General features: G+C 35.3%; 2 protein-coding genes across 9 annotated transcripts in view; one reads left to right on the top strand and one right to left on the bottom strand.

Moving 5' to 3' along the window:
• Positions 1–8,135, top strand: part of LOC120624987 — a 39,095-nt gene extending 30,960 nt beyond the window's left edge. For 6 of the 7 annotated variants that reach the window (XM_039891878.1, XM_039891875.1, XM_039891877.1 and 3 more), the window contains 3 exons: positions 387–468; positions 965–1,061; positions 2,979–8,135. In XM_039891878.1, the coding sequence (XP_039747812.1) occupies positions 387–468; positions 965–1,061; positions 2,979–4,367 (1,568 nt within the window). In that variant the 3' untranslated portion in view covers positions 4,368–8,135. The remainder of the gene's footprint in view (positions 1–386; positions 469–964; positions 1,062–2,978) is intronic. The other variant, XM_039891876.1, reaches the window with a different exon arrangement.
• A 2,380-nt stretch (positions 8,136–10,515) lies between these two features.
• The window catches only part of LOC120625428, a 53,221-nt gene continuing 35,910 nt past the window's right edge, over positions 10,516–27,826 (bottom strand). The window contains exons 3-10 of one of the 2 annotated variants that reach the window (XM_039892491.1): positions 25,588–25,683; positions 19,718–19,824; positions 14,678–14,826; positions 13,809–13,889; positions 12,783–12,932; positions 12,218–12,365; positions 11,585–11,723; positions 10,516–11,320 (exon numbers count right to left, since the gene is read on the bottom strand). In XM_039892491.1, the coding sequence (XP_039748425.1) occupies positions 11,109–11,320; positions 11,585–11,723; positions 12,218–12,365; positions 12,783–12,932; positions 13,809–13,889; positions 14,678–14,826; positions 19,718–19,824; positions 25,588–25,683 (1,082 nt within the window). In that variant the 3' untranslated portion in view covers positions 10,516–11,108. The remainder of the gene's footprint in view (positions 11,321–11,584; positions 11,724–12,217; positions 12,366–12,782; positions 12,933–13,808; positions 13,890–14,677; positions 14,827–19,717; positions 19,825–25,587; positions 25,684–27,826) is intronic. The other variant, XM_039892492.1, reaches the window with a different exon arrangement.

Genomic DNA, 27,826 nt, shown 5'->3' with positions numbered 1-27,826 from the left:
TTGTCCTATTAACTATTCTTTTAAAGTTTAAAATTGGATCGATTTACCCTCTATCTCAATAACATAGCCCTTGATCTAGAAAGAGATGAGCTGTCTAAGATGGTAGTGGGCTGTTTCTACGCAGCATCGCACCAAAATGCCAAATCGCTCGACGGCACCTCTTTCAAAATCAATGATTAATGCCTCCTTACGAAATGCAATGAGTAGAATCCCAAAAAAGAATAAAAAAGAAACTAAAATAAATCATATCTTACCTATATCTTTTGTAGGGAATCAAAGACTTTGCGGCGAGTGCAGGTCATTTTATAGTTTAAAATGTTAAGCTGTAAAGACAATACAATGTTATAAAATATAAAATACAATGATATGAATTTCTTTTGATTCAGTTTCAGATCAGAGCAGTGACTCTTGTCAAAAGCAAGGGAAAGAAAACTTGGGTTTTCAGAATGACAAACATTCTCCTATCCGGTAAGTAATAATAAGAACTATACTATATAATACAATCTATCTAGAATATCAAGCTATGATCAAACAGAGACCGGTTGCGGGACGTAAAGTTTGATGAAGTTCTTTTCAAACTGTATGAACAGAACGTTATAGAATTTTTAAGTGATTTTTTAATCGACAAAAAAATGGTTCTGTGTTTTATATTCTTTTATATACATTTCAATACATAAATAGGGGGTAATAGTCAATACATAAATAGGGGGTAATAGTATCTTACATAACTGGGGCCGGAATAAATCCCAAGAAACATAACGTCAGTACAAAAGAAAGGATAACGCAGATGTATTCAGTATATCGGGGTAAACATCCATTGTCTATAAAAGTTAGTAGTAGTTTCATATTGATTTCCGACTGGAAGAGCTGGAGAGACTGGTAGCAAAGTATTCAAGCTTGATTTATACAAAGAATATTTATTTTTTGTTGTATTCAATTTTTTTTTTACTTGTTTACCTATTAGATCCTCAATGCAAGACTGCCATCGCGGTGCCAATCTGAATGCCGAGTCTGAGGTGTATTTTGCGGACGTGTCCAGCTGCTGTAACGTGAGTGTCAAGGTATCCCTTATTAACGGATTAAAAAAAATAAACGGGATCTTCTTCATGCAGTTCCATACAAAATGTAGCAGAAAGTCATTAGAATAGAATAGAATAGAAAAGCTTTATTGCAACACAACAAAATAGGAAAAACACAAAGAAAAATGTAGTTGTACTTAGTGCTAGGGTGCAAAGGCGGCCTTATCACTAAAAGTGATCTTTTAAAGGCAACCTGAGCGTGCGAAGCCGATAAAACGGTGGAAAGTGAATGGTGCATAAAGTACGTTACATACTTACATGAACATACATACTACATTTACATAATAACTACAAAAAATATTTAAACTTACATAATACTCAATTACATAGATAAGTAATAATTTTTTGAAGCCATGTTAAATCAGGTGAATAGACTCGGAATGGGAAATATGGCCGGAGAGCTAGTTCCACAGTGTTAACAGCTTTTAATACATGTTTTACAGTGATGCCATTAATTTATTTTACGCAGGATTATTTGCTTGTGCAGTGTCCTGACGGGAGTTCAGAATATAGTTTTTACCATTTCACCTGTTCCCGCGGTTATTGTACGAGGCGATTAAGGGAATATAATGGAGAATGGGCAGAAGCGTCCTCTGTCCCCTTCTACTACCTACTGCGATCACCAATCTGTCCGCCCAGCGTGGTGATTATGGGCAAATCCCCTCGTTGGGAGAGGCATTTAGTCCAGCAGTGGGTTGTTATAGGCTATTGATTATTGCTTAGTGGTAAGCGGTGATAGCCTAGTGAGTCATCGGCCTCACTTTTGGGAGTACCGAGTAAAAAAAAAATGTACTACGACAATACATCTAGCCCCGAAGTAAGCGTAGTTTGTGTTATCGGTAGATGACTGTTGAATTAAAAATTGTTAAATACTTATAATATACAGATAAACACCCAGACACTGAAAAACACTCATGTTCAACACACAAATATTTTCCAGCAGGGCTAGGACGGGCGGGAGATAAGAATTATATCCCCCGATTATATGCTTAACCTAACCTAATCTTGTCAGGACTGCCAAACCACTGGAAAATGGAATAGGAGAAGTTTATCCCCGTTTATTAATACACATACGTATATTATTATGATATTATTTTCACTTGTGCGCCAGTGCTCTGAGTGTTGATAAAGCTGTGGGAGAAGATAAATTTATATCCTCTCCCCGGGGATATAATGGTCTCCTGCCCATGCTAGCCGTGCAGTAGTGGGATCGGCCTTGGACTCAGAAAGCAGGGTCGCAGCCCGCTGCGCCACACGGCTGTCCAGCTGAAGCGAGTTGGATCTCCAGCACACGTACCTCTTAGTTAAAGTGCGTGTGCTGGGGAATGGGGATCGAGGTTATTTGCGTTTAATACGACCTCTCTGGAAGAACTAAGTCAAGGCCAAGCCAAGTCTAACTAATGACAACGTTGCTTGGAAGCATCCAGCTCCGCTTTCATCTCTCACAAGATAGAAAAATGAATGTTAAAATGTAAATTCTTGATGTTGGAAAAGAGTTTCTTGCAGGCTTCTTCTCGGTAGAATCTGCCTTCCGAACCGGTGGTAGAGTCACTACATACAGACATACTCGTCGTTTCAAAAGTGCTTATATTAGTCCTACTTGAAATAAATGAATTTTGAATATATTTGTTTTTGAACAGTAAGCGCTTTGGTCTTATAAGCGGGGGTTCAATCCTCGGCGGGGGAATTTATAATTTCTGGATTTTCTCTGGTCTGGTCTGACAGATACGTGCCACGTAACGGATTTGGGGTATTGGTTACTTATAACTGCCATTACCCGTAGCTCGGTAGCATTTTAGACTTTAACTACCATCTGGTGTTAATTTATGATAACTTACCACCAGATGGCAGTAAGAGCTAACTGGTAGTAAAAATGCAAATAATGTATTTTTGTTTCAGGCGGACTGTTGCGTCAACCCAAACGTCTCCGCCCTAGTGGGAACTATAGAGAATCACCCAGAATCGACATCGGAATCCGACACCGGTTCATTCACCCTAACCCGTCAGCAACGCCCGCAACCGCAAGTTGGCTCGAAGCGGCGAAACAGGCAGACAGACAAACATATCAACAAAACACAAGAAAAACGACAGGACTTCAATAACTCCATTCGACTTACCGAGCAACAGATCGAACATCTCAATAACTCTATGAGAATGAGTGAAAGAATCAACGATAGACTCGGTGATCGAATGAGTGATATTAGAATGAGTGACCGACTCGATTCAAGAGAACGTTTGGATCGTATAGAGTCCAGAGATGGATTGAACGCTGGTAGAATTGAGAGAGAAACGATAGACACTAGAATTGATAGAATTAATGACTCTAGAGACCGCTTGAACGAAGCTAGAAGCGAACGAATTAGTGATCGAGATAGGTTGAACGAATCTAGAAGCGAACGTGTTTGTGAAAGGGACTCTAGGATCGATCGAATGAGTGATCGTGACAGGTTGAATGATCCAAGAATTGATCGGATATGTGACAGGGATCGTCTTAACGACTCAAGAATTGAGAGAATGAACGATCGCGATAGAATGAATGACCCAAGAATAGATCGCATGAGCGATCGGTTAAACGATTCGCGTATTGAACGTTTAAGTGACCAAAGTAGGTTAAATGATTCCAGATTGGATAGAGGTGACCCTATTCGCTTAAATGACGCTAGGATTGATCGCATGAGTGATAGAGATCGCTTGAATGATTCGCGTATTGATCGAATTTGTGACCAAAGCCGGTTAAATGATTCTAGAATCGATCGTATAACTGACCGCGATAGATTGAACGATTCTCGTGTCGATCGCATGATTGACCGAGACAGACAGAACGATCCTAGAATCGAACGAATGAATGATTCCAGAGTGGAGCGCATATCTGACCGTTTCGAAGACCGCAGAATGTCAGATTTAAATGCAAGTGTAAGAATTGAGGGCAGTCCAAAAATGCGCACGCACATGAGTCCCTTGCGTATGCCAAAAACTAGTCCTAAAAACTTGCCAAAGGAGCATCCCAGGCAATCCAGCTCGGATTCAAAAGAGTTTTTTGTACCACCAGCACATTCACCATTATCACCTAACACAGAAGAGTCATTATTGTCCGACGACGATGATCGAAGGCAGGAAATTGTGTATTCGAATGAACCAGAAGGTTCTAAATGCTTAGGACCCGACTCTCAGTATGAACCGGAGAGGAAGGATGAGATATTGAAAACAAATCACCATCACTGTTATAGTGATACAAATACTATGGACTCGGGCTGGCAGAGTGGCTCAGAAAAACAGGTTACGGATTAAATACATGACGTCATATGCTTGGAATTGTTTGCCTCTTTTGTCGAATAGATGTTCGACTACGGATATAGTTGTCCTGGATTCATCAATTGACAGTTTGGGCTAGAACTTTTTTGATTTTTAATCCTTACCGATAATAAAGCTGAAATATTTTGTATGGTTAAAAGCACTAACCTCTTACAATATCAGTCTATTTGAAAAATCTTATTCGCATTTATACAAATTCTTATTTAACTTTTCAAAATTTCGTTTCGAAATTGAAGTAGTAAATCAGACATTCCACCCCATAGGGGTTAAAAAGAGGATGAAAGTTTTTTGTTTCAACGAGCTAATCTCTGGAACTAACTTGTTTAGTTATTTTTTTTTGTAGTGATTATAAAATGGATGACATGTGGATGTGGGATAACCGTCGCGTAATGGGATTTTATCATCCTTTGGTAACCTAACCTTGGTCTGTCTGTCTGTATGCTATCTGCATCCGTAACGGCGTTCAAGGTTGATTCCTGCAAATGACCTACTACAAGACTTGCTCTAATGCGCGCTTCTTGTGATTGGCCGATTAAAAGTCTAATGTTTTAAAATTGGAACATAAGTCTTATTTACCTGCTGATAGTGATAATTAATAAAAAATTCCAAATATCCTACATTCGATTTTACATTTGACCAGTTTTATTCGACTTTAATAGTGTCCATAATATCGGTTTTTCTATTAAATAAGAATTAGCGAGCTTTCAAACTGTGGTATTTTTTTCAGTTTTACTATTGGGTATTCGAATTAAAATAGTAGGTACGGTTAAAAAAAAAAATGATTTTCAAATAAATTTTAACTATTAAAAATCTTTTTGTTACTAGTACTTTCAAGTGGGATCTTTGTGATTCAATTCCGAGGAAACCCCCTGTGTGTGTAAATAAAATCTAAGCGATTTTGATGGTGTTTGTAGTTGTAGAGTAGAAGGAACAAAGAAGTGTTGGAAGTGATCGTAGTACGTCGGTATTAATAAGTCATGATTTTACTAATAAATAATAAATGTTCTTGTTTTTCGACTTATTTATCGTCTTACATCGAAGGTCACTTTATTCCATTCTAAATTTTTATTAAGTAACATTAAAATGTCTTATGTTTATAACGCTAATAATAAATAATTGTAATTAATTAAATTTATCGTGTTCGTATTCAAATTGCGTATTTGAGCTGAAATTCGAATGAATTAATGAATGAATGAACGAATACAAGAAATAATGAATAAATAACTTGTTATTTTCTCATTATACAGCAAAGAGAAAAGTGATAGAAATATAAACACAATAGAGCCGGCTAGAGGCTAGAGGCTTACGAAGAGATTTCTTTCAGGTGACCAAAGGCGTGTAAGGTATACAGTCAGCCAATCAGAAAACTTTGCAATGGTAGCTATCTATGAAAATCTACCTCCAGAAAATCGATTGACACCGCGCCGTTCACTTTTGCTACTGGAGTTTTGTTAACCACTAAAACCAATAATATTGTATTAAATATTACTTATTTAATTTTAATCTATTTACTCTTTGTTACGAAATTATGAATGCTCTCTAAATTTTTAGTTATAAACTTGTTATTCATAAAAACTACTCATTGCGTAAGTATACAGATTATAGGGTGCTTTTTGTTCCGGATAAACAGCCAGGTACCGACCTCGCGGGATTTTCAATAATTACCTTCGTTACCTCTGTTACTGCGTGAAAGAAAGACAAATCAACAAACAAACGTACACACTTTCACATTTATTATATTTGTATTATGACAGGGATAGTAGAGATATAACAGCTAGTACGAACCTATCAAAAATGGATTTTTACCAGGGATCTTTTCTTGACTTTTCTTGTAAGCTATACGCACAGAAAAAACGCAGAATTTGTATATCATATCCAGTTTCAGTTCAAATTAAATTTAAAACAGTCCATAAATTTCTATATATCTTGAAATCGTCCAATATAAGCTATTTGTCATTTTATAATAGTCAGCCCTCCGTCTATGTAGGTAAGATCTTTTCCAGTTTTGAATAATAACTAATTTAATATTAAGTTATTTAATTTGATTTGATACGAATACTTTAAATATTAGCAAATGAAATATTTATGATTAATATAAATCTTGTGCCAATTAGAAATAGATCTTGCACAAATATGACCAAATGCAAAAAAAACTTTAAATTAAGGTTTACTAAAAAAATGTTGCAAAACTTTAAACCTGAATGTTTATAAACAACAGTTTCAAAATTGGACCGTTACTACAATCTAGTGAAGGGTTCATTCATTTGATCGAAATACCAATTTTGACATCTGAATATAATGTTTTTGTGAGAGTAATCATTATTGTTATTTAGTTTAGTTGTTTTATTAAGCCTTAATTAGTTAACTAAATTAACAGGTTTAAAAGAATTGTTTATATTTTCCACAAGGAACTTGTGTATAAATAGATAACCAATTGAGTTGTTTTTTTTGTTACATATTGATGTTGTTTGTTAGTGAGACCACCGAAATAATAAAAAAGAAAACCACTGGGATACATATTTTCCACATTTTTGAGCACTGTTCGATCTTGGCTGACCTTGTTACGAAAAAAAATATTTGTTTATATTAATTTCATATATTGGTGGTCTCTTTGACTATACTTAAGATTATCGTAATTATTTGCACTCGTTCTTGCCACTGGTTATTGAAGTTACTAAAAATTGCTTGGCTAGAATTTAGTTTATCTGTTTTTTTCAATTTAATCAGGTCGGATGTACTGTTATTTTATCGTATTCAATTTGCAGCAGAAATAGTATAATAGTTTAGCTATTATGTACAATATTGTAGGTTAAAATTATTACCCGATCGAACTTGAATAAACTTCGATCGATCATATAATTAGACGTTCTTGTTTATTGTATTCTAGAATGGTTCCATCGATTGGATGGTAATTACCGTAAATTTTAAACGATATTTCTTCAAATTATAGGTTCGTCCGAGTTGAATTATTCAAGTTCGATCGATTGATCATTTTATTACTGAATTTACTTCTGAAAGGTACAAAATCTTTTGAAACATTTAAATATCCTCCTAAGAAAATACTATTGTCATAAAATAAATGTGAATTGATTTGAATGTTCTTTTAACTCTAAATGTAATTTATTAATTCCCTACCACTGTAATGCAAAAATGGAATTGTTTAATCTATTTTTATTTGTAACAAAAATTTTGTATTTTTATTTTTATAATAAGAGTTCGAAACGTACTCCTGCGTAATTTAATTTTTTTGTATTAAATTAACAATTAAGCGTATAATATAGGAAATATCCTTTTTTTGTAAATGTTTAAATTATAAAATAATATCTACTTATTAATAAATACAAGCGGCAAAAAATTGAGGTAAAGTATAGTATTTATGATGCTGGTTTTTATAAAATTTATTGAAATTTCTTGGTTCAAATTCTTGGCGGTTTAAGAATTCTTAAACCATACATTTTTAATAAAATAATATTATCTTATTTAAAGAAACAATTCATACTTTGATTCTTTCAATACATGAATTGTTAAATCTTCTATTAAAAATCATAAATACAATATTCTATCTGCAAATTACCCGCAAAAGAACCTATTCTTGTCTGTCCAATTTTTATACGTAGGAATTGAGATTAAAAATAACTTTTTTGTGATGTGATGATTTCTCTTCATTATTGTAACTTGAATGTTAGTTTCGATTAGTATTCTTAGATTTATCTATAATGGTTCTATTAAAAGACTGAAATCTTGTTTTTGCCTATTATTTAATTCTCGGGCAACCTAGAGCTTCAGGTAGCATTATGAAATGGGGATCCACACTCTTAATTTATTCCGTAGTGACAAATAAGCGAAACGACTATACCATACTCTTACAATATATAAAGCAGCGCATGTACGCAGTAAGTACGAACGGGAATCCGCTTTTCAGGTCGCAGCTTCAAAGCGTTTCAATTCATCGTTAACTTATCGTTAACGCGGGGGTAGCTTAATATTTCTTTTGAGCGTCAGAAAATCTAATAGTGTAAGGACGATTGGCACCCTGATTAAAATGTTGTAGTTTTGTTAATAATTTCACGATGTTTTTCATTTGATTTAACGTAGATAGAATCTTTAACGGTAGTACCGACATCGGATAAAATGTTGAGTTTATAGGTGTTATTTTTTCCCTCTGGACGCCATAAATAAAGATTCGTAATTTGTCTATGAAGTATGACGTCACGAGTATAACCATGCCACCTATGAGGGAAAAAACTTTTTTTAAATATAATTTGCAATTTATATCAACAAAAACTTTAATTTCTGCAAAAATAAAATCAATTTTGGGTAGAGTAGATACTTTCGGACAGGGCAGTTTTCCAAAATTAGTTATCATGCCTAATATATGAGATTCGGCTCTAACCACTGCACGATGAATAAAGTGTAATTCCACTCAAAAGAAACCAATCTCCGCGCGCTGTTGATTAACTTTTAAATAAAACAAAAGCTTGTTTGTAAGGTAATTTTATTAATTAAAAATATTATCCTTTTACAAATTAGTCGCTGTTTCACAAAGTAAATAGTACCTATTATTCGAAGCACCATAAAATTAAATTTATTAACTTAAGTACATAGTTATTTTTTTCGGATACCTTATTTTAAAGTATTAAAAAAAAACAGTGAGGTTAAAAAAGTGATATTTTTGTTTAGCCTAAAAGTATGTAAATATGAAACTGGATTCTTTATATATATTCTAATACTAGCATTAAATTTTTTTTTTATGTATGTTTGTTTTTGACTAAAAGTTATAAAAAAATATTGAAAAATTATATATACTTTAGTATATATTTATCTGCCAAAGATTTCATTTTATCGCTACATCACACCTATTGACCCTCAATCTCCCACAGTTAGGCATACACTTCAAAAGGATTATAGCTTAGGCCTGCCACGGTCATTATTTCCTTATTAGGTGATACTTAAATACTAAGTGGTAAAAAGTGTGCTATTGAAGTTTCTCATCTATGAAAAACTAACATGTAAGGTAGATACAGCTATTTTTCTATGCTATAAAAGATAAAGTTAGTGTAAAAACGTTCGTTGTTGAAATGAACAACAACGTCAACAGACCTTTCAAAAGCAATCTCTATTAGCTATGGTGTGGAGTCCATTGAATTACCAGGATTTTTGGATATTCATGAGTTTTTAAGGTTTTTTATGACGATTTGTTCTTCTTTCAGTAGATAATTAAGTTTTGTGATGCAGAAAAATGTAATGTTTAAAACCTAACGAAAACTATTCGTTGTATAAACGATTTCGTTTTCTGTTAGGTTTTCTGATACCGTTCTCAAACTACCTTTATTTATCGTCGTACATTAAATTACCCGCGTTCATAGCAAGATCGCAGTAAAACACAATATTTCCTGGATAAACCCAATTTAAGTACGAGTACGAGACTGCGAGACTATTAAAGTCATCTAGTGATATATTTTTTTAAATATTATCGGTCCCATTATTCATCTATGGTTTAGAAACCTAAAAATCTTGTTCTCTTTACTTGTTATCGTTATTTTTTTACCAATCTTATCAAATCTTTCAATACTTTTCATTTTGAAATAGGAAAAAACGATTTAAAATATATTATAATGTTACAAGTAACGGAACAGGAGGTTTATTCAGATGTATCTCTTTTAGAATTTTTTAAAAACCTACTTTCGCATAAAAGGAATTAAAATATTGTTTACAATTTCAGATAGACAAAGAGACTATAGCTTGTTCTAACCTACATGTAAGTATCTGCCTTGTTTATTTCTTATACAATAAGAAATAAACAAGGCAGACAGATTTAACAAATTATTTTAAGACTAGTTGGCCTTAAATGCGTTAGCATTATTATTATCAGACTAATTTTACGTTAAGAAGGCACTACAATTTAGTATTATTTTAAATCACTTTGTCTTACAAACTAAATTCTTATTTAAACAATTATTATTCGACGAGTTGTAATTTTTACCTACCTATCTTATCACAAAAAATCAAAATCGAATATAATCGATTATAAGCTGAATTAATAAAAAAATTAACTAAAATTAGATTAGACGGTAAGTACATTAATAATTTACTTTAAATTATCTATATTAAAATAATTGTCCTACCATACTATAAGAATAAAAGGATATAATATTGAGACTATCGTGTACAAAATTTTGATAAAATGAATAAGATTATTATTTGCTTGAGTATTATACTTTACGTTAAGAAAAATCTACTAAAATCGTCTATTCAATACATTAAAAAGTATCCAATAAAAACACATTATTTAAAAAAGGAATTAAATTGACATTATATTTCTTCAGTACAACATATTTTTTCTCACCTGTCATATTTAAAATGTTAGCAATCCCTTCATTACTATGGTATGGTTTTAAGATTTAAAATAAAACCAGTTTGCTAAAATTTTCTTTGTGTGTATGTCTTACAACAAACGTTAGAAGAAAAATTTTTTACATCACTATAATTTGACAGGTAAGAAAAAGTGGATTATATATATTTTTTTAATAAACTGGCTAAGCCATTGCACAAAAAAGTTCTGGGTTAAGATGAAAGAATTACTGTCATTAAAAAAAATTGTCTCTGATCAGTACTGCCCTTAAAAAACGACAATATCTATGGTTATTCCAAAAACACCCACTGTTTTCATTCCATTATCATAATACTATTATTACTACTAGTATTTTCACCCTAAAATTATTTACGCGATACTAAAAATAGGGTAACGAGTAAAAGCATACAGCTGTATGTTTGTATGTGCGAATTGTTTGAATACCATGTTAATTCTTCTCGGTTGACTATAGGTCTGCTATCCTGGGTTTGTTCAGAGACCGTTGCTGGGGTACCGTCTTTATCACCAAGCAGTTGATTCGCGTATTTCAGGTTCTTCAATAGCGTGAGAACCTCTTCTAAAAGAAAAAAACAAGTCAAAATTTTACTGTCCGCAAATATTTATTAAATTAGGAATATTAAAATTAATAATTTATCTGTGGAATGTATATAAACTTCTCCTATCAAAACCGATTTTTTTTATATTAGAGAAAAATAATTCTAATTTTTCCGCTTCTTTTTTATGATAATGGTGGAACAAAACTATTGAAGTATCTATTACCTTTTTAAACAAACATAGGCAAAGGTGCCTCATTTTTTGAAAGTTGAATAAAACACATTACCTTCCTCCCTATTCCCATCTGCCCAGTCCACCTTAATGATAGTGGTGAGCGAAACTTCAAACACTTTGTTGGCTTCAGCGCCGGATGTGATCGCACGGCGTTTTCGACCGTAAGCCGTGACTCCGTTGCTGCATTCAACCTGAAAAAAAAAGTAAATCAAGTTTGGCGTATGTACGTAACCTTTTATTTCTTTCGTCGTACTGACGTTTGCCGGATTTTTATAAAAAATCTATTACCAAATTGTTTTTAGTTTCTTTAGCTGAGGTACTTAACGATTTTGTTCGTTCGCTGGAATGGAAATCATTTCATGACTTGAGTACGGGCCAACACTTGTTAGGCATAGGTTTGTGTTAAAGAATTTTCAGTAGGTAGGTACCAACCCGAACATAGGAAATTGTCAACTGCCACGTGACCCAGAGAGCATATTTAGCCGTCGTTCTCGTTTATTATCACTAACTTATCGATTATATAAGACGATTATATAAGATATAATCGATTATATCAACTCATAATAGTCAAGCCCACCATCCCACATTGGGGCAGCATGCTGGGGATGGTCTATCAGGGAGATGGTCTGTATCCAGCAGTGGAAAGTCAATAAGCTGAGGGTTAAATAACAAATATTAAACATACCCCTTGGCATTTGTTCAAGCATACTGTAACAGTTCCTTTGAACTGAACGTAAGTAGTGTCGGGGAATTTGAATGCCCTGAACTTAGCGGTGAGATTCTTGCCATCGGTCGTCAGGAAGTTGTCGAAGAGGTACGGATCCACTGAGCAACTGAAAAAAAAAGATTTGGAATCATATCCCTGATTAGAAAAACAATTTTACCTTTTTTTGAGACTGAAATATATAATTTGTAAATATTGAGATTATCCCTACTAATATTATAAATGTGAAGGTAAGTTTATTTGTTACGCTTTCACGCGAAAACTACTTAAACGATCTGCATGACACTTTGTATACATATTCTAGGAGGTATTAGAAATAACATAGTATACTTTCATTGAAAAAAAAAATTACGTAAGATAAAAAATGTTTGTGAAAAAATCTTAAAATCTCATATATGACTATAGGTGTAGACTATAAAGTAGTACGCTGCCTCACAAAATGCGGTACCTAGGTTTAGTAAGGGGCATTAGATGCCCTTTTTTATTAGGTTACTAGCAGAAAAATATCAAAAACTTAAAACCTTACCCATTGAATATAATAGTTTCCTGCTGCTTTCCTGTATCTGTGACGTGCATGTACCCGACCAGCAGACCGTAGACCGGTGCTGATGAGTTGTCCAAGAAAATCTCCATGGATAGAGGAGTTCCAGGGGTAACTGAGATTTCCCCGGATACTCTGAAAAATTGAATCATAATCATCATCGTAAACTCATTACCGGCCCACTCTAGAGCACGGGTGTTCTCTCAGAGTGAGAAGAGCCGTTGTCTACGACGCTAGCCAAGTGCGAGTTGGTAAACTTCACACGTCCTTGTCCCTTTAGAACTTTATGGAGAACTCTCAGGCATGCAGGATTCCTCACGATGTTTTCCTTCGCTAAGGTAGGTACGTGATATTTAAATATGTACATAACTTTAAAGTTAGAGGTGCGTGTCAGGGTTAAAACTCGGCCCTCCCGAAAATGAATCCGAAGCCTATCCATAAGGCTTTCTCCTCGAAAAATATATAATGAAATATACTACGGCAATACACACATCGTCATCCAGTCAAAGTAAGCGTAGATTGTGTTACGGGTAACTGATGAATACCTTTATAAATGATATATACAAATAATTATAATATATAGATATAAACCCAGGCACTGTAAAATAATTATGTTCATCACACAAACATTTTCAAGTTGTGGGAATCGAACCCACGGACTTTGTCTCAGAAAGCAGGGTCACTGCTCACTGCGCCAGTCGGCCGTCCAAAATACAAAGCATAAATTTTCTTCTAGGTATATTACCAAGGGATTTTAGTAAGCGCTCACCAAAATAATAAAATTCACTTAGTTACCGCCCCGTTAGTGGTTGGCTTACATTGGTAAATCTACAGATTGCGAGGGTTCGATTCACGGTTCAGGCCAAGAGTTGTAAGTATAGGTTTGTTTCTGTCAAAAAAAAATCTGCACCGGAGTTGTAAAATTGGCGGTGTCCAGCGCTTTACCTAGGAAAGTATATAAAACAACAAAATATATAACCTAATTTTATATAGCTAGTATTTCGTACTCACTGTTTTCCGTTCTGCTTTACGAGAGCACCTAAAATAGGTTCAGGAGCCCGCCCTTCCATGTACCTCGTGATGTCCAGGGTACTAAAAAATAATACCATTTTAGACCCATCACTAGACAATGAATGATTTGTAATCATTCAGGTCTGTTATCAAGTTGTTAAATTACACACGTAGGTACGTACATTCATACGCTTAAGAGGATTGTAATTTTTGTACTGAAGTTATTATCCCTAATGGTCTCCTATTTTACTTAAGTAACATTCCGCAACCGGTGAAAATTATGTTTAGTTCTAAAATTGCGACAAACAATGTCATCCCTCTCTCTCACATAACTTGAATGTTACAATCTCGCTTCGATGAAAAGGCTCTTGAGAGCATAAATTATTGAAAATACTCTCCAAAACTTATCTCTAAAATATTATATAATTAAAATTAATGGAGCGAGCTAGCAGTATTGTAGGAGTAATGCTGTCTTGGCGTAATGCACTCAGGTCATTGTAAACACAGCTGATATTAAGGTTGCCATAGAGTATATATCTTAAATAGAAATAAAGCCCAAGGAAAATACTGTAAAACCTTATGCAATCTATGGTCAACCTAAGACACACCAACCCTACAGTTTTGCAGCCCCACCTTTTTTGGGGAGAAAGTCACGTTTAAAATGCCTTAAATTTACAGTTCATGTTCAGTTCATGTTGTTAATACTTTTGCTGATATTATGCTTATTATCTACAGCCGATTTGTTTAAAGATATCCTGTGACATTTTAGTCAGTCTTCATTTGATCATGCAAGTAGCGTTAGCATAGATATTGTCTCTGGTTCAGAGTTCCCCTTTTCCTACCCAAGTGAATTCACCTCTGCCACTTACTCAGGCTCATTGAAATTGAGCGGGAATTCTTCCACAGCCCGCCGCGACAGCGCCCGCATCTTCCCCGTCACCACACACCGAACGGTAACAATCTCCCGTCCACCCGCGCCGTCCTCTATCACAATCTTGTGGTAATATGTGCGTTTACCCTAAAACATAAAACGGTTTACATTTTATTCTTCGTTTTAAAATAACGATTTTTAACCTGTACTGTATTTTACTGAGCCTAGTAGTTCAGGGAAAGGCAAATTAGCAAATGCACGAATATACATACAAAAGTTATAAAAATGCTCAAACGAAAGTGTAGTGTAATTTTCTTAGCTTGATGGTTAGTTTCTCTCATGCAGCAGCGGATCAACATGATTTTTTGCTTGAATATAGTTAAAGAGCCGGAGAGTGATATGCAACTTTTTATCCCGGTATCAGTTGATTCCTTCGCGATTTTTAATAAACTTAAACACGTTAACGGACTAGTTAACTATAATTGGCATCAAGGAAGGTATCCTGGGAGCATCCAAGATGCGAAAATACGTTCCCTTTGTCACTAACGATCATTATTCGCAACCAAATATTCTTTCGCGAGCTCAACTTTACAGTCGTTTCTATGTACTCACCTTACTGTTTGCGAACAAATGTGCTCGTGTTATGCTCTCCCAAGGTATGCTTGCGAACACAAAGGGGTTTGAATATTTTAGTATGGAGCCTGGCTTATTCACTGTCCGCCATTTTTATTTATTTCCATAATAACAGCCATACTTAAAACCTATACTATTTATCATTATTATGACCTCATTACTGGCCTATTACAAATTCTAATTCTAATTCAAAAATGTTTAATTCATGTAGACCTTATTACAGGCACGTATGAAGCGTTCATACATTTAACATGTTACACTAATGTTAGTAATGGTGACAACTGCATTCGTTAACTTAAAACTAAAGATAGGAGGGTTCCAAACGCGCCCTGGTCTAAAGGCCCACAAAAAACTTAGCCAGTTTTTTTTTTGTTATTACCATCTCACAGTCTAGTTAATGTTGAGCAATGAAGTTAGAGCAATTCATCCCAAGCTTTTTTATCATACATGTAATCCTTAATATTATAATATAATACAGGTGCGGGTCTCCTCTAGGAATGAAAAGAGCTTAAGCAGTAGTCCGACCCCTAGCTAGCCAAGTGCGGATTGGTAGACACACGCCTTTGAGAACGATGGATAAAGATAACTTACAGCCATGCAATTTTTCTCACGATGTGTTCACCGTTGAAGCAAGTGACATTCTAATTGCATGAATTAAAAATCAGGGTTCATCATTATTCATTTCATCAAACCTCCGGTTTAATTTTTTAGGGTTTTAAGGTAGGCCTAGGTTAAGGCACAAAATGTCATGTGTTGTACACTTATATATATTATGTGTAATATGTTTATAAGTATTTTGTATATATATAAATATATATTTTTAAATTTAAATTGCTGCACCAACCCGTTCCTTCGTTTATTCCTAACGTCAAAGGTTGTCTGGAAGAGAGCGCTTATTTTCTAAGTTTCTGCTGTATTTGTGTTTACTTTGTATAAAATGTGTGTATGCAATAAAGACTTCAAACAAACAAACAAAATGATACTTTCGAGCCAAGTTGTATGACTATTTAATATTATAACTATTCCCGGATGGCGTCACCAGTACAACTATGATAACTTCTATTTTAGAAACCTCACAATTAAGACGATTTTGGTCGTAATACTTATTTGTGTTGATGTGAGTAGGTTCTCATAATGGATTTGTTTATTGTTGATTTATAATGGATGGCCGTTATTTTGAAACAATGAAGATATTTGCAAGATAGTGTTATTTGTAAGTGTTTGTTAGTTAGCTGGTTTGTACTTTTTTCACGCAGCAGTAGATCTTCGTGATGTAACGCTGGTAACTTGGCCCGGCAAAAGCTCCTTCACGGCCAGGAATTTAACCTATGCCCTTAGCTACATCCACATCACGGTCGGGAAAATATTATCAATATTTTAAATGTGAAAAGAGGTTTGTTTTATTGTGATACTTTCGGGTGGTTTCGGTAAACTGCGAGCGAGAGGTTGTGTAGAAAATACTCGCTTGAAAAAAATTATAACCAAGGAATAATAATATTTTAATGTTTTGTTGCAATTTATTTTTCCGGAGGCGCGTATGTCCCCGTAGAGTATACTCCACATGACCAGAGTTTAAATAAAAAAGCTCTGAGTGCGAGAAAACTCGTTCCAAACGAAAGCAGCCATGTTGTTCGGTATCTATTTCCTAGTTATAAAAAGAAGTACCTAATGAAGTAACATATTCAACATTACGATAGCGTCTCTACTATTTTTGTATATATTAGTACTAGCTGTTGCCCGCGACATTATCCGTGTTTTTTTGTATTTATAACAATCCCACCGAGACCGTTATATTTTCAAATGACTTTATCATTGCCCATGCCGTCTTCAGAATGAGACAAATCTCTCTCTCTCGCAGAATTTCAGCACATATATGCAAGCTATATATGTGCTAAATTTCATCACTATTGGTGCAATAGCTAAGCCAAATATACTCGAAACTACAAACAAATAAACAGACAGACTTTCGAATTTATAATGTTAATATCGATTGAAAAACTAGTTTTCGTCGTAAAAAGTGTGGATTTGATTTCTGGTGATGAAAAGCAGTTAAGGCTACATTTTGGTATACTTCAGTGTGTCAGAGTCAGTATTCGGACGAGGCTAAGTGGCCCATAGTTCAATTCCTCCTTAGAATTTAGGGTATCATTTATTGAATAAGGCTCAGCCTTGAAGGAACCTTTGCCTCGAAGATTCACTGCGTCTTTGCTGCGTGAAAGTGGGACAAACCAGCGAACCAACAAACACAGTTAATAACAATATTATTCTTATAGCATGATTAAACCATTTACAGTAAGCAATTTCAAAGGCGTCGTACAAAAAAGGAGGAAGCTAATCCTAGATGCAGTGGGGAAACAAAAACTAGTCTTCTGCTTGTATTTTATAGCGAGGGTTACCAGCCGTTTGAGAAACGAAATACTATAAGTATTTCCCTTAGAATAAGAGTAGCTTTTGCATCTCTCACATGATGGAAAAATTATTATTATGTTAAACGTTGTTGGAAAAGAGCAACAGCCGAGATTTTTGCCGGCTTCTTTCTGGTAGAATTTACCTTCCGAACCGGTGGTAGAGTCAATAAAACAGACAGAATTGACGTGTCAAAAACGTCTATAAAGTAGGCTAATCTGAATTAAATCAATTTTGATTTTTTTCCATCTGCTTAGTTCGCTAATTAAACTTACAAAAAAAGGTGTTAAGAGCCATCACCCTTGCATACCTTTTGTTTGGAAGCCGTTAACGAGCAAACTTTTAATTGGTAATTGAGTGATGACACGTTGAGTTAATGTATTTAAAAAGGATTGGCCGATTGGCGCAGTTTACAGCGACACTGCTATCTGAGTTCAAAGCCGTGGGTTCGATTTCCACAACTGGAAAATGTTTGTCTGATGAGCATGAATGTTTTTCAGTGTCTGGGTGTTTATATGTATATTCTAAGTACTTATGTATATTATTCATAAAAAATTTAATCAGTCATCTTAGTACCCATAACACAAGCTACTCTAAATTGGGGCTAGATGGCGATGTGTGCGTTGTCGAAATAAAAAAAAAAATGTTTTTATGAATTTGAATTGACGCTCTGTGCGCCGGATGTTAAGCTCGTGTCCCGAGCACAATTTCCGGTTGGTTAAATTAGAAAATGATCTTCTTTTACATTATATCTCCATCTGTACATATAATAAAGGTGAAGAGTTCTTTTATTCTTTTTATTCGAACGTCTCATCTCTGAATCTGTTTACTGGAGGCTCGCGAATATCAACAAAGTAAGACAATAGTAAGTTTCGAGGTAGTCCATAAAACAATTCGGTAATGGACAGACATTAGTGCGAGCTAAGTTGGTATAGTGACTAGTGTCATCTATCGGCGGAATTGGTAACATGCATATACTACATTAATCGGTATTCCATCTCAGGAGGAGGTTGTTATAGCGATGTTTATTTTTCGCGTAGTAAATCTGCTGCGCGAGAAAGTTTGACATTTTTAACTACTTTATATGAATTTTCGTAAACTTTAATTTTAAACTGTAACAATTATACAGTTAGTAAGGATCCTTTCCTGGCCCCGCACTTACTACGGTTACTCTGTCTAGGTGGTTTTCTCGTTTCGAGGTAGTCCATAAAACAATTCGGTAATGGACAGACATTAGTGCGAGCTAAGTTGGTATAGTGACTAGTGTCATCTATCGGCGGAATTGGTAACATGCATATACTTCATTAATCGGTATTCCATCTCAGGAGGAGGTTGTTATAGCGATGTTTATTTTTCGCGTAGTAAATCTGCTGCGCGAGAAAGTTTGACATTTTTAACTACTTTATATGAATTTTCGTAAACTTTAATTTTAAACTGTAACAATTATACAGTTAGTAAGGATCCTTTCCTGGCCCCGCACTTACTACGGTTACTCTGTCTAGGTGGTTTTCTCGTTTCGAGGTAGTCCATAAAACAATTCGGTAATGGACAGACATTAGTGCGAGCTAAGTTGGTATAGTGACTAGTGTCATCTATCGGCGGAATTGGTAACATGCATATACTTCATTAATCGGTATTCCATCTCAGGAGGAGGTTGTTATAGCGATGTTTATTTTTCGCGTAGTAAATCTGCTGCGCGAGAAAGTTTGACATTTTTAACTACTTTATATGAATTTTCGTAAACTTTAATTTTAAACTGTAACAATTATACAGTTAGTAAGGATCCTTTCCTGGCCCCGCACTTACTACGGTTACTCTGTCTAGGTGGTTTTCTCGGAGTTCTTTGATTATCGTTATATAACTTTTAGTAATTATACTTACTCTAGGATGTTAGTATTAATAGTGGTAGCTGAGTTTTATTTTGTGAAATGCTGCCCCCCTGAAATCTGCAGCGCTAACTTTCTCTATCATGATAATCCAGATATGTAAGGGTAATTACCGTAATTTTATTGAGTACTCTTGTGACAGCGCATTTCGGGTAATCTTGCAAGTCCAACATGAAAGTCGCCAGGTTGCCCTCCATGGTGGGCTCGCAGGGGGTGTAGTCTGAAAAGGTAGAGGAGATAAGTCTGTTTTATTGTTGTTGGTGTACCACTTATTATGTGACCTAGACAGTGGAGGTGAGTTTGGTCGTTTTGCAACAATTGAATAATGACTACTTAATTTTTGGATGCTAAGATATTTTAGTATTTTTTTCAATTTCTAACTCCATCATCATCATTTTTCAACCACATGAAGTCCACAGCTGGAAGCGGGTTGTATCCCTGCGACTCTTGCCTGGTGGGAGGCTTCGGCCGTGGCTAGTTACCATACCCTACCGGCAAAGACTTGCCGCTAAGCGGTACGATTACGCGTAGAAACCGACGAGGGGTATGAGATTTACATAATTTATTATTTATTGTAACCCTAACAGTTCCTACCTTCATCACTTATCACCGGTTCTCCGACATATATGCCCCGCCCATCGTAACTTCAGCTTCGAGATTCGTTTAACTGTCGATAACTTTATCTACGGATCTCGTCATAGCTGATTTGAGCGCGTATACTCGGAGCATACCTCTATCAATAACACAAAATGTATTTTTTTGTTACTAATGAAACTAGAAGGCGTCTGACATATTAACTGAGCCATAAAAGTGTGTGGGTGAAACTTCCACAAAGATTGCTTTGACCTTCGATCAACAATCGATATAAATGTGTGTAAAATAAGTAACTATGTAAAATAAGATTTCACTAACGAATTGGACGCCTAATTTCTTTAGTGACTGGAAATACCAAAGCATTTATGGTTAACGTCGATAAGCAATAAAAGTATTGGTTTGTCTGATTTCACGTAGATATTGATGTTCGCTACTCAATTAGGTACGCCAAGACGGCTGAACGGATCTGGATGAAAGAAGAATGTCTAAGTTGGACCCAGCTATTTTAGCCCTTCAGACTCAGAAATAATTTATTTAGAATTAATACTTTTCAAAGTATTTTTCTGCGTAAACACGTATGATGTATTATGTGATTACGTTCCGGCTAATCCATAAATGAAGTCTAAAATATATATATATACCTACCCCTAAAATATAGTAATTGCTCATTGTACCTAACCCGAACTTATTGTTACACTTCAGAACACAAATTATATTGGTTGCTATGAATGTAACTTCAAATAATATTATTTAATAAAATGTTTGTATCAATTTAAACTCGCCTAAATAGTATCGCTCTTTAGAATAATTAGTAAAATGATTAATAATGGTCATTTCGCTTTGATATCAAAAAATGTAAACCTAACCTCACTTTCAACAATAATATGTATATCTTTTATCTCACCACTTTATTGGACTAACTTTGATTGACTTTTTTGTATAGTACTACAAGTATATGAAGATTGATTCGTGAACCAGGACTATATGGGAACTAACTATACGGTACGGTATGGAACCATTCTCCTTCATCACAGAGATAGATTATGGTAAGGGATTACCATATAGAAGAAAGCACAATTGCCACTTTTTCAGCGGGATTTTGGATCAGTGTGTATGAATGTTACATTGTTGATCGAAGGTTTAAGTTCCCTGGATAGAAAAAGGCCTAGCTTTATTAATAAGCTAACAGGAAATCGGGATATCTGTAAACAATGAGAATCTTGACTTCTCGTTGCTCTTTAGAAAAGCATATAAAAAAGGACGTATATAGTGTATTAACTTAGTATGCCTGCTTTGTTACCATAAATGAACACTATTATGAACAAAAAGTTCCTAGTTCCATATTTATATTTTTCTCATGGATATGCATTGTTTTATAATCTCCATTATCTTATTAAGAACTGCATTATCTATTACTAAGTATGCAACCCGGTGAAAGCTTGCTAAGTTATGTTCGTTTTAAGAATCAAATATCAAATGCGTTAAGAGTGAAGAAAAACGTCTCGAGGAAACCTGCATGCCTGTGAGCTCTCCATAATATTCTCAAAGACGTGTGAAGTCCACCAATCACCACTTTGCCAGCGTGGTGAACGAGAGTGGTGCACCCGTCTCATTCTGTGCCGTACCCCGTGCTCTGTCCTGAGCAGTTGATGATGATGATAATAGAATTCTTAGTCTAATGCTTAGCGCATACAGATTACTGATTGATCAACATGTCAACAAATGGACGTCCATTACGAGATATAGGTCTTTTGTATGGAGTTTAAGATTGGTCTTGTGCCACTTGCATCCGGCGTCCTGCAACTGTTTTGTCTGCCAACCTTACCTGTGTTAACCGGTGCGAGGTCGCTATTCCAGCCCCTTGAAACCCCAATTTACTTAGGTTTTTGTGTATTTATTATCATTCGCAGCCTAATTACGTCCCACAGTTGGACAAAGGCCTCCTATCTAATTCAAATTCAAATTCAAATTCAAATTCATTTATTTCAAGTAGGCCTACTTTATAAGCACTTTTGAAACGTCAAGTATGCATGTTTGTGTGACTCTACCACCGGTTCGGAAAGCAGATTCTACCGAGAAGAGCCGGCAAGAAACTCAGTAGTTGCTCTTTTCCAACATCAACATTTACAATCATTTTGCTATCTTGCGGGAGATGAGAGCGAGGCTGGCTGCTTCCATTCTACCTTGTCATTGAGGAATTCATCAAATGTATAGTAACCTCGCTGTACTAGATGCGTTTTTACACATTTTTTAAATGTATGCATTGGTAGGTCAAGAATTTCCTTAGGAATCATGTTGTAAAAGCGTATACTCAACCCCACAAAGGAGTTCTGCACCTTTCGCAGACGATATGCAGATATCACTAATTTATGACCGTTTCTGGTAAGTCGATTGTTAATTTCAGCTTTTGATTTATAAAGATTAATATTTTGCCTCACAAAGACTATATTACTATAAATGTATTGCGAAGCTACTGTAAGAATACCTATTTGTTTAAATTTTTCACGAAGCGATTCGCGTGATCCAAGTTTATATATTGATCGTACGGCTCTTTTCTGTAGTATAAATATACTTTCAATATCTGCAGCTTTTCCCCACAGCAAGATCCCATAGGACATAATACTGTGAAAGTATGCGAAATAAACAAGCCTAGCTGTTTCAACATCGGTAAGCTGTCTAATTTTCCTGATTGCATATGCAGCTGAGCTGAGTTTACTCGCTAGGCTTTCTATATGGGTACCCCACTGTAGCTTACAATCTAGGGTCACTCCTAGAAAAACAGTGGAGTTTTCTATTTCAAGTGTTTCTCCATTTATTATGATGTTTTTATCAATTTTTTTTACGTTAGGCAAAACAAATTCCAAACACTTAGTTTTTTTTGCATTTAAAAGTAAGTTATTAACAGTAAACCAGTCTGACACATGTGACAAAGCACGGTTTACGTCGTCAAAATTATCTTTGTTTCTATCAGTCTTAAAAATGAGAGATGTATCATCTGCGAACAGTACAATCTCACAAGTGCCCCTGACATGGTGTGGCAGATCATTTATATACACCAGAAACAATAAGGGACCCAAAATTGAGCCTTGTGGGACACCCATTAAGGCAGATGATCCCTTAGACTTTATGTCTTTTACGCATACCCTTTGAACTCTATCACTTAGATAAGAGGCAATTAAATTGAGTGCAACGTTTTTGATGCCATAGTGGCTTAGTTTTAATAACAACGTTTTGTGTTCAACGCAATCGAATGCTTTGGACAGATCACAGAAAACACCAATGGCATTCTGCGAACGTTCCCAGGCATCGTAAATATGCTTTATGAGTCTTGCGCCTGCATCCGTTGTACTACGACCTTTAGTGAAGCCGTACTGCTCCGGATGAAGTAAGTTATTTACATTAAAATGATTTAAAAGTTGATAAAGTATAATTTTTTCAAAGACCTTACTAAGAGTTGGCAAGATTGAAATAGGCCTGTAATTGTTAAGGTCATTTTTATGACCGGATTTAAAAAGGGGTATTAATTTACTACATTTCATTAGGTTCGGAAAAATACCCATATCAACACATTCATTAAAAATTACAGCTAGATAAGGGGCAATAACGTCAATAATGTTAGAAATGACCATCACCGACATACCCCACAGATCACCGGTTTTTTTCAACTTTAATAACCTGAAATTCTTTACAATATCTATTGCAGATATATGTTTAAAATTAAATAAAACATTGCACTCTTTAACATTATCTCTCAATATACGCTGAGCTGCTATTGGTGAAGAGCTTAGAGAATCTGTTAACAAAATGGGAACATTCTGAAAGAAGTTTTCGAAAGTATTAGCAACCTCCCTGTCAGACGTCACTTTATTGTTATCAACAATAAGTTCAAAATCCACATCACGAGATTTAGTTTTTCCTGACTCGTAATTAACTATTTTCCAGGTTGTTTGTATTTTGTTATCAGATTTCATTATACTATATTTAATGTGTAGCGATTTCGCATTAGTGCAAACATTCTTAAATATTTTAGAGTATTTTTTTACGTGTTCTACGAAAGTTGGAGTATGATTAAATTGTTTTTCATCATACAGCTCATACAACTCATAATCATAGAGAGGGTTTTAGAGCAAGACCCACTACGCTGCTCCAATGCGGGTTGGTGGGCTTAACGACTAGTCACAAGTTAGTGTTAATAACCGGAACCGACGAATTAACGTGCTCTCCAAGGCACGGGGTTTGATACAGCCAATTACCTAACTCCGGGCTGTTTCTAAATTTTTTTTCAGAGAAAACACAGTTGACACCTTGAATTTTATGGCCCGACCCGGGATTCGAACCCGAGATTTGTAGTTAAAAGTACTAACTAGAACAACGAGGCTGTCAATTACATTGGGGCCATACTCCTAATCGGTTGCTACGCGGCATCGCTTGGCGGCACGTTTTTGTCAGTAAGGTGTTAACTAACCACGACCAATGTCTCCAAGCAGACCAGAGCAGAGAGTGTTCAGAAAAAATCCAAAATTTTCCTAGCCTGGAATTAAATCCGGGACCGCCTACTAATAAGAACAAAGCGTTTACCACTGCGCCAGTGAGGTCAGTTCTCGTCGGAAGTAAGTTGGCATAGAACAGAAACGAATTCAAATACCTATAACCGTTATGTTCTTGGCATTTTAAATAAATGACGCGGAATTTGATATATCGTTGCGTTTTGTCACACACGTAGTCGCTTTACCCATTTATAATGCCCCCCACTTGTGATACTTTAAATCAGCGGCGCTCCGTTTGTCCGTCTCGCCATTCAGCTGTCAGTCTGGGCATCCCAGATTTATGGTGTTGCATTCGAGTGGACCCGGTCGTGGTTGTTGTGCTATTCTACTCAGACCATAGCCATTAACTAGTGTTTGGTGTTTATGGGGGTTTTAACTTCGATCAATAATGCAAAAGATATGCAGTCGGATATAAAATCTAGCGGAAAAATACTGGTTTTTATTGTTAACTGAAGGTTGGTGACTACTGGCGACTATAAAATCTATACTAATTTTATAAAGCTGAAGATTTTGCGCGCTTATCTCAGGAACGACTGGTTCGAATTAAAAAAATCTTTTTGTCTGTATAGTCCATTTATCGAGGAAGGCTATAAGCTATATAACATCAGGCTGCGACCAACAGGAACGGATCATCAATGAAAAATGTTCTAAAACCAGGAAAAAAATATTCCTTCAGGGCGATTAAGCGTTCCGATACGATCCCGTGGATGAACTGATTAGCGTAGGGGTTTGTTACTGCTATATTTATCCCAAACAGGATAGCCCGCTACCCTCTTAGACTGCATCATCACTTACCAGGTGATTTTGCAGTCAAGGGTTAACTTGTAGTGGAATCAATTTACCTTTAAGTTGGTCGAGATATGTCAGCTTCCTGTCACCATCCATGGGTATAGTCACGCGCATGTACTCTGGTGTGCACTCGCTCTGGGCTTCTGACCCTAGAACAAGGAATAGAGATATTACGATTTTTTCAACACATTTGCAAAAAAAAGATATTTTTATATCTGTATATTACACGATATATTAGATAATTTCCACACGTAAAACTGAATTTAAAAATATATTTTAAGTTTTTCCTTTCTTTATTTACCTATTGATGTCTTAAGCTATGGCTTAAGACATCAAACTAAGGAGTTTGAATTAATTTTTTTTTATAACAATATTTGGCTCTACAACCAGAACTGCAACTTAAATCTGTCAATTAAATGCATTCTGCAATTAATTAACAGATTAAAGTCGCACACCTGTTAAACTTTAAATTTCCTTTACTCAAAAGTCGACTTAAATTTACATTTAATGTTTTAAATTGCCTTTCCTCAAAAATTTCCTTAAATTTACCCTTAGTATTTTTTCTGGTTATGATCTTTCATTCAAATTCTTTATTACATAACTGCCTTGGTGGTGTAGTGGTTAGCATGTTAGACAGGACCTCGTCCTGTGTTAGATCCCCGGGTCGGGTCAATGAGCAGTACTAAGTTTTTTTTTATCATTCACTTTATTCCACAGCCAATAAAACGGTTTACAAAAGGCGTATTTAATGCTAAAGTATTTTTTACCTGAACATACTTTCATTAAACTAGTTTTAGGAAGTAAAAAAAAAAGAAATTATATCTACATGTAAAATTAGTTAAAAACTATATATATATACATATCAATATAATAGCCGTCAATATATAAACTATATATAAAATGTTTGTGTTATGAACATGTTTATTCAGTGTTTATCTGTATATTATAAGTATTTATGTGTATTATATTCATAAAAAAATATTCATCAGCTATGCCAGTACCCATAACACAAGCTAACGCTTACTTTGGGGCTAGATAGCGATGTGTGTAATGTCGTAGTATATATTATTATTATTATTATATACATATATGAGGACCATGAGAATAAAGGAGCAGAGAGTGCACCTGTGTTTGCGCACACATTGTAGACTTTAATATCTCCGTTGTTGGAAATATTTTTTGGAAATTGACCAGCCTGGCTGAAATCGGGCAGGGAAACTGTTTTATTTTTAAAGTGCGCAACTATCAATGCATTTGTGAATAACTTAGTCTACGTTGGTATTGTAGTTAACTTGTTATTTCAACTGTTTATTATTACGTACGAACAAAATCATAAAAATTTAACATTGCAAGATCACGTACGATACTCGAATCAACATTTATTTTGTTAATGCAGAAAAAAAAAACAAATAGATAAACTAGTAATACCACTCAGCTGACCTTAGCATAATGTGACGCATTCTGATATTACATCATCGTTCGCCCAGTTACCTATTGTGGGCAGTGACACCGAATTCTATAGTTTTGAGATACTAGCTAACGGTTGGTTACGAATTCATCTGAGTACAATATTCCCATACGAACTTCGGACGACCTCCCGGGCGCAGTAATGAGCGCTGTAGTCTTATAATTATAATTAGGAGGCCCCGTGTTCGATTCCCGACATGGGTAATTTGGGAATTCATAATTTATGAATAGTCTCTGGTGGGTCCGGTGGCAGTCTTCGATTACGCCTACCGATAAAGACTTGCGAAATGAAAAAAAAATCAAGTTCCAAATTTATTTATTTCAAGTAGGCTACTTTATAAGCACTTTGGAACGTCAAGTACTCGTATGTCTGTTTGTATGGACTCTACCACCGGTTCGGAAAGATTCTAAAGAGTATAGCCGGCAAGAAACTCAGTAGTTGCTCTTTTCCAACATAAACATTTACAATCATTTTTCTTGCGTGAGATGAGAGCGAAGCTGGCTGCTTCCAATCTTGTCATTAAGAAATTCATCAAATGTATGAGATGTGTTTAGATTTAGATTCGATTAGATTTCTCGCTGTATTAGATGTGTTTTTTACACATTTTTGAAATGTATGCATGCAACGGATGTAGCGTTCTGGGACGATACCGCAGGTTAGCCAACAAGAAGTCCTTCTTCAAGTTCGTAGATGACATGTTGTGCTTACTCCACATAACTGGGAAAAAGGGCAAGAAGAACAAGAAGAAACAGCCTGCTGACGGATCAACAGACGGACAGACCGACAGACAGATGGACAAACAGATGCACAGTGAAGGCTTTGTT

The sequence above is a fragment of the Pararge aegeria genome, chromosome 7 (genome assembly GCF_905163445.1).
Source record: "Pararge aegeria chromosome 7, ilParAegt1.1, whole genome shotgun sequence".
Lineage (NCBI taxonomy): Eukaryota > Metazoa > Arthropoda > Insecta > Lepidoptera > Nymphalidae > Pararge > Pararge aegeria.
The sequence above is the reverse complement of the archived record's forward strand: the minus strand, read 5'-3'. Positions and strand labels throughout refer to the sequence as shown.